The 7481-nt window shown below is 34.1% G+C and overlaps 2 protein-coding genes across 4 annotated transcripts; one reads left to right on the plus strand and one right to left on the minus strand.

Moving 5' to 3' along the window:
- The first annotated feature begins 128 nt into the window (after positions 1 to 128).
- Positions 129 to 3928, plus strand: LOC107271437. Of its 3 annotated transcripts, none has more exons than XM_025088686.1 (4): positions 129 to 1228; positions 2112 to 2234; positions 2319 to 2942; positions 3176 to 3928. In XM_025088686.1, the coding sequence occupies exons 1-4, from the start codon at positions 1171 to 1173 to the stop codon at positions 3277 to 3279; spliced, it is 909 nt and encodes a 302-aa protein (XP_024944454.1). In that variant the 5' UTR covers positions 129 to 1170; the 3' UTR covers positions 3280 to 3928. The 3 variants fall into 3 exon arrangements, with proteins under 3 accessions (XP_024944454.1, XP_015602932.1, XP_015602934.1); XM_015747446.2 differs by having other exon boundaries at positions 2319 to 2912; XM_015747448.2 differs by having other exon boundaries at positions 2319 to 2765; positions 3059 to 3928.
- A 448-nt stretch (positions 3929 to 4376) lies between these two features.
- Positions 4377 to 7270, minus strand: LOC107271438 (dihydropteridine reductase). Its single transcript, XM_015747450.2, has 5 exons — positions 7121 to 7270; positions 5423 to 5506; positions 5074 to 5320; positions 4801 to 4993; positions 4377 to 4730 (listed from the first exon to the last, which is right to left on the minus strand). The coding sequence occupies exons 1-5, from the start codon at positions 7208 to 7210 to the stop codon at positions 4631 to 4633; spliced, it is 714 nt and encodes a 237-aa protein (XP_015602936.1). The 5' UTR covers positions 7211 to 7270; the 3' UTR covers positions 4377 to 4630.
- Between the last annotated feature and the right edge of the window lie 211 nt (positions 7271 to 7481).

Below are 7481 nucleotides of genomic sequence, written 5' to 3' on the forward strand. Positions count from 1 at the left end.
ATACCTTACTCTCTCTCTGCTGCATACGAATATATTAATTTCAGTATTATTTCTAATTGTAAAACTTGTTTATGAGTAGAACATATTTTAGAGGGTCCATCTTTCTATAACTTTGAATGTAAGTTTGATCGATGGATACTTCTGGTATTAGTATAATTTGATTTTTGTTAGGTGAAATTAATATAATTGCTCAATCAGGAACTTGAATCATGGACCCACAGATTAAAAATTTGATGCTCTGCGAATTGAGATATTTTGGCTATAAAATAAAGTTATGGTAAGAATTTTATTATACTTTGACCATCGCATCGTGGTTTGATCACATTTTCTATAGTATTTTAAAAGTATAATAATGCGTGTTACGCTACAAGAATTTAGTACAATGATTAGGTAAGTAAACTGTGTATTACTTAACATAATTGTAAAGAATATTCATAATAATAATTGTTTATCCTATAAACAGAATCGAAAATTTATCTTTTTTAATGCTTCAAGTACGTGGGTCTTTCGCCGCGAGCGACTACGTTGGCCGGTGTCTGCGCTGTGTAAAAACTTGACATTCGGGCGTCAATAACTTCTGAACCCGAAATCAGAAAAATGCAGCCTAAGGCTTATCTTGATACGTAACATGTTCAATTAATTGCGAAGTATACAGTTTTGTCTTGCTCGATTCTTAAAGCGAATTTTATTCTCCCCCCCTCACCATCTTTACCGCCTGCGAAGATCTGAGGCTGTAATTTTATTTGAAAAAAAAGACCACATATTTCGAAATATTTCCAATACTGTTCGATATATAAAATTTTAAAGTACTTCCTTTCACGGAGTGAGAGCCTACGCGCTCGCCGGGTTATCTCCGAATACAGGAGTACGCATCAGTACGCATTCCAGTATGGTTAAAGTTCAGTGGTCGTAATCATTGTCTATCTTTCTCACATAATAGTGGACACATTTCGTCCGTTACTGACATAGAGAATGCGCAGTCCATTCTTTATGTCGATGTTAAAAAAAAATGCCTAAAATACCGAATCTATACATATGCTATGTATATACCAAATATCCACCCATACTATCTGATTCAATCTTAAAATAATTTCCTGATGCGTAAAGGCGTCTTACATAACTTGTTTCGGTTACTCTAATAAAGTGAAAAATCAGTTATTAAAAAGAAAAATGTACAGACAAATCAAAAATATATACACGTGCATTTTGTTATATATTTCTATAAAGTGTAAGTAAAAATTCAGTATTTGACACCTTTTACTGATTATTTGGCGTGACACTGGAGTTTCTTGATCTATCACCAGGTAGTGGTATCCATACAGCATTAGTCTGACATAATTTTCATCAAGAACTTTGATCAGATGTCTTTTGTTGCAACAATTTATTTTCCACAGAATATAAAATTTCTATAAGCGGTTGTAACTTTTACGACATGCATGGGGAGTTTGAAATCCTATAGACGCTTATGGAACAATTTGCTGTATGTATACGTGGTATTCTAATCAAAGAAATATGAGTTAAAATATTAACGGATATGGGTGTTCTTCTTAGTTCATTGATCAGTGCAGATAATATACAATATAAAGATATATGATTATTGACAAATCCCAGGTAACATATACAATTCAGTAATCTGACATTACCCAAGTTGATTCTGGATAAGCTTAATAATTGACTTTAACATAGTTTACTAGTACCCCTTTAGGTTACTCTTACTTTATCATCTTCTAACTTTATGTGTCTGACTTAAAGTGCTTTGTAAGATTGTACATGTTATGCGATAGTATACTTTTCCCCAAAAATATCTACTTAGATAGGTTAACATCGACAGTTAATCTTGGCTTCCTGCTCATTGGAGTCAAGTTGAGAGAAAAAATATGTGTGTTGTATATTGATATATAAGTAACAATAGATATCTATTCAATGTATTTTAACTCTCAAACGACATCAGTGGCGACAGCTTGTATTGAAACCAGTCTTCGGTCTTGATCGGTAAGCTTATGTGGGGTTTAACTGCACTGTAAATGCTTGAATGTGGTTGACATACATATAGTTCTAAATTTTTTAAAAATTTAGATTAAAAATATTTTATTCAACTTCTATTATAACAGGTTCAAATGGTCTTCTGTGCTACAGCTGCTATGGCAAAAACAATGCTCTAGACTGCGAAATAATCACCTGCAAATTATCGTTGTTTGGTGATCTTAGAACTGTATGTTACTATCAGGTGTTCGGTTAGTTATATGTTACTACCCTTTTGCAATATTTTATTTTCGATAAAACAGTTACGTGGAAATACTTTTTATTTCTATTTTCAGAAAGTGGCTACCAACGCCGTGGCTGTGAAAATGTGACATCTGTATTGTCTCAACTTACTGAGGGTAATATGACTTTATATTACTGTCGTGAAGATTACTGTAATGGATATTCTAATGTGTTCTTAAATGATACACGACGCCAATATAAATCGAGGGAAACACTAGTACCTGATCTGAAACCCTCTTGGGATTCTACTGTTCATGAGTACTCAAGCTTGACAGGGGATAATATCCAAGGAGATTCAACTTATAATGACATTTTTCTAATCATAATAATCATCTGTTTAATAGTTGCGATGATTTGTTTGTACTGTTGTATTATTAAGTCAAAATGCCAGGAAACATCCCATAGTTTTTTAAATACTAATACTGCCAGACATCGTAGTACAGACTTGGAATATTGTGGTAATAATAGCAATTATTATTCTGATATAAGTTATAATATTGGTAGAAGTAATCTTAACGATTATAGGGATTATCCTTACAGTTATGGTGAAACTAATTGTGGTAGCGTAAATGATCTCGGTAGCGGTGGTAATGACGATGATGGTGGCGGCGATTATGGTGGTGGCGACTGCGGTGGTGACGATTATGGTGGTGGCGATTGCGGTGGTGACGATTATGGTGGTGGCGATTGCGGTGGTGACGATTATGGTGGTGGCGATTGCGGTGGTGACGATTATGGTGGTGGCGATTGCGGTGGTGACGATGCGGTGGTGACGATTATGGTGGTGGCGATGGTAGAAGTAATCTTAACGATTATAGGGATTATCCTTACAGTTATGGTGAAACTAATTGTGGTAGCGTAAATGATCTCGGTAGCGGTGGTAATGACGATGATGGTGGCGGCGATTATGGTGGTGGCGACTGCGGTGGTGACGATTATGGTGGTGGCGATTGCGGTAGCGGCGATTCTGGTGGTGGTGACTGTGGTGGTGGCGATTGTGGTGGTGATGACTGATTCGCTAGTGAAAAAAATAGAGAGTTCATATTCCGAAGTTCAATGTTTACATAAGAATACACTTGCATTTGAAATATTGTATACTTTTATGAAAAAATCTTTTAGAGGTCTTTGCTACGTGTAATATTTCAGTGTTACATACCAATTTCACAAAGTGCCATAGGATATTGGATACTTAATTGTCAATTCAATTTTGACCAGAAGTTATAAAGAGTTTGTAATATGAATATTTTTATCAGAAATTATGCTATATAATAAATATCATTGAATATATAATGTACAGTAGATTCTCACTAATCCGGCACATATCAGACCAGAGGTGTGCCGCATTACCGACATCACCGGATTACTGGAAGGTTGTCAAAAAAGGCATTTGAACAGCATAATCTGATGTATTGTACTGTGTTTTTAGTATAAAACAACGTATAATGTAAAAAAGCGGGCGAAAAGAAATACAGAAAAGTATTACATTGTTTTTCTCCGCATTCAGAGACATGCAGTGACATTCATGGTCCTTCCCTCTACGCTTGCAAGAAGCTAGCCTCAACGCCGGATTACTGAGTGGGCTGGATTATAGAGTCTACTGTACATACTAATGTACTAGGAAATGCCAAAAATGAAATTCGAAGCGCGGATGCACACAAACGCACGATCAGAATGTCATCGTGACAGCTGATCGAAACTTTTGCATGTAAACGATTGCTCGTTCTGGTCTTTGGCTTGCAGCTATCTTCTAGTCGAGCATATCCGAGCGATTTCTCCATCACTTGCCATTTGTTGATATTACCTGTGCGTATGAGACAATGCATAGTAAATCCATCGCCTCTTCAGTGCATTTTACATTGTTGAGATAGGAAAAGTTTAACCCTCGATATTTCGGTAAATTTTGGTTGTATGAAGTTTTAAAAAAAAAAATCGTGCTCGGCTCGCGATGCCAAACATTCCATTAATCGTTGGTCATATCTTTAGTTTATACCCATAAACATAGTATGTTTTTGAGCTGTTTTTAAACTTTTTTAATACACTTTGTATGTTTCCAGTTTATTACGTTTTATGCAAGTAAAGTATAAATAAAGATGCAAGTTATTGCAGTGCAATGATGTTTTATATACCTGTTAGATTATTTATTATTAATTAAATTATATATTAATTATAGACTATCGTTAAGGAACCTAGGATACATTTACATATTCTCTTGAAATTAAATGGAATAGATGCTGAAAAATATTTAAATCATATTCATAAGATAAGATAAAGTGAGAGTAAGAACAGAAAGTTTAAATTATATTGTCTTGTACGAGAGTAATACCTACTATGAGATTACTTTCAAAGATTCATACGTTGCACATATTTATACATTAATCAGTTTCGTTTTATTAGCTTCCGTAACAAGTTGAATGAGACTACCATTTTCTGGACGTTCTTGTTTCTGTGCCCATTTCCAGAAGAGTCTATAATGAAAATGAACAATGTTGTAAATCTCGGGAGTGTACAATTTTTTCAAAGGTAAAGATTATTTACTCTGCAATAAATTCTAGAGGAGTCCATTTGCTTGTGTCTGCATCTGGCATCCACTTGCGGTTCATTGGGGTATCCAAACTGATAGGTAAAATTGATGCAACTAAAGAACCAGATGGAAGGCCACTTCCTTTCGCAGCCAAAGATTTGGTAAGTTGGTGAACCGCAGCCTTAGCCATACCATATCCAATCATTCCTTAAAAATAAAAAACATATGGTGAATAACTTTTTAATATACAATTTAATTTTCAATTCATCAAAGATGAATGTTTCCACCTGGAGTTGCTTCTAGAGCAGCCTTAGCACCAGTCAGTGAAAGAAAACCTTCCTCTTTAAGATGCTGAGCAGCAATACGGGCTGCAATAACTGAACTCCAAACACTCTGTTTCCACATTAAATCAGCATTTTTTACAAAATCCTTATTTGCTGCATTACCACCTGCCCATCCCCCAGCAACGCAAATAATTCCGTCGAGTTTATCGCCTTTAAGGATATCTTTAACTTTATTCAAGATATCCTGTTCCTGAATAACAAAAGATATTGCACAATAATATTCTATTGTTTCTATCCGTTAAATCAAAATAATATAATTATCTATTAATTTAATTTTATGACAATTATTTACCTGCTCGTTCCAACTGTGATCTGATTGAACAAGAATATTCGCATCAGCATTTTCATTCTCTTTCATATCGATAGATCCTACCCACTGAAAAATGTCAATTAAACATGATCATAGACAAGATGGTAAATTACATACGTAGATGTAACTAATAGTTTGAGACATTTTATTAATGGAATAGAAACAAGAGAATGAGATCCTCCACGGATGTGTACAAGGTAAAAGGAGAATAGCTAGAAAAGTGAATAAAGTATATATTCCAAGAAAAAAGTGTGAGGAAAATTGAATTTCCTTGTTCGTCATTGAGAAGCATTAGGGCGGAAGCCGTGGTTCTCATTCGATAATAATAATATTAATTTAATATATATCATCAATTACTAATGTAATAAATACGTAAGGTACAACACATTAAATAGATATATATTTCCTTAATTCGTATAAACAGTCTTTACGTAATATTCTTAATTGAACAATATCTTGCGTTGTCTCGGGTTATCATGTTTAATAAACCCCGGTCTTTATCGTAGCATATTTTCAGTAACCAATAATAAAGTTTGGTCAACGTAATTGAATTACCGCATTATGTGTAACTATTAAATAATTTTTATCAATTTCGGCTGTAGGTTAAATGGTTTTCAAAACTTCAGTCATCTGGTACTGAATTATATTCGGATGTTTTCTTTGCAGAAAATAATTGTTGTATATGACTAGTGAATTTCAGTTGAAACCCATTGTATGTTATTTACAGGCATAAAACGAGCTGTGTGAAAGGTTCCGGTTCGTTACTTGGCCTTGTTACAGTTTCTCTATAACTTACAACATTCTACGTTATTTCCCAATTAATAATCACTGATACCAGATTCAGAGTTGCGTGGTTTCAAAATAAAATGTGGATTTGAATGAAGAATTAGATATTAATTTATACAACTAGTTAATTACTTATGATATAGCAATGTATCTACATTAGAAAGAAAAATTGCATGCGAAAATATTACCTACTTAACACTAAACCTACCAGAGCGGTCAAATGACCGCTTTTGAGACTTTAATAATTCAGACTATGCTAAATTCTGTATTAATTACAATCAACTGGAAAAGACTATAATGCTTATTTCAAAAGCGGTCATTTGACCGCCATCGGTAGAAATAGGTATATATAATATGTCGGTAGGTTTAGTGTTAATATTTCAGTAGAAGCGTCTGTCGTTCATTGCATTATGGGAAGGCCGTAAATATTTTCGAAAATTAAAATACTTTCTAAATCTGAATTAATTACGATAATTAGTATCAATAGTTGAGGAAGAACGCCTCGAATTACTAAGAATTGTTGTTAAAGGAATGGATGAGTAAGAGGAATTAATATCTGGGAATCCCTAATAATTAAAATAAAAGTAAAAACAATTTAAAAGTGTCCTCTGCTATGAAACCGTCAATAATTTTTCGTTAAATGGTCATCACATACTTGCTGTTGACTTTAAGTAAATTCTTGCGAGTATTTGTCTTAAATAAGATGTGAATTTCCAGTTAAATATTGTTGTAACAAGTTTTGGGTGGATTCAACAAGTAGCAAAATTTACCGGGGCTATAAATGTCAAGTGCGATGTCGTTATTCATCACGTCAATGACCAGTAGCTTCATTAAGTAGATTAAAATAGTTTAGCTTTTCTGATTCTTTTTTTATTAAAACTAGATTTCGCTTACCCAGTTATGCGATTTAAATTGGGAAACGCAAACGGAGCCGAGGGCCCCCTTGCCACCGTACACGAAAACACGTCCTAGAACGGCGGCCATTGTTCGATAAATGACGCGTTTCGCGAGATTGAGTACGAATGTTAGCGATTATATACGGAAGCAACCGAATATATCCGAATAATCTTCGACAGTTTTCGTTAGAAGCAAACATCGTTGCCAGTTTCTGGCATAAACTATGGAAAGAGAGACACTGCATTTATAAAAAGCATAAACTAGACTATGTCATGATTATGTTCGTCGGAAGATTGCCATGTAATTAAATTTTTACTTAAAATTTTGTAATTAATTTTTCCTAAGTCATAGAAGAGAA

The sequence above is a fragment of the Cephus cinctus genome, unplaced genomic scaffold (genome assembly GCF_000341935.2).
Source record: "Cephus cinctus unplaced genomic scaffold, Ccin1 Ccin1_scaffold0975, whole genome shotgun sequence".
Classification (NCBI taxonomy): domain Eukaryota; kingdom Metazoa; phylum Arthropoda; class Insecta; order Hymenoptera; family Cephidae; genus Cephus; species Cephus cinctus.

Bases quoted from the DNA above. Each gene is read 5' to 3' on its own strand.
- LOC107271437 (XM_025088686.1), top strand. From the start codon at position 1,171: ATGTACAGACAAATCAAAAATATATACACGTGCATTTTGTTATATATT. The intron at 1,229-2,111 runs GTAAGTAAAAAT...CTATTATAACAG, and splicing joins GTTATATATTTCTATAAAGT to GTTCAAATGGTCTTCTGTGC. The intron at 2,235-2,318 runs GTTAGTTATATG...TTCTATTTTCAG, and splicing joins ATGTTACTATCAGGTGTTCG to AAAGTGGCTACCAACGCCGT.
- LOC107271438 (XM_015747450.2), bottom strand. From the start codon at position 7,210: ATGGCCGCCGTTCTAGGACGTGTTTTCGTGTACGGTGGCAAGGGGGCC. The intron at 5,321-5,422 runs GTAAATAATTGT...TTTGTTATTCAG, and splicing joins ATCACAGTTGGAACGAGCAG to GAACAGGATATCTTGAATAA. The intron at 4,994-5,073 runs GTGGAAACATTC...TTTATTTTTAAG, and splicing joins TGCTCTAGAAGCAACTCCAG to GAATGATTGGATATGGTATG.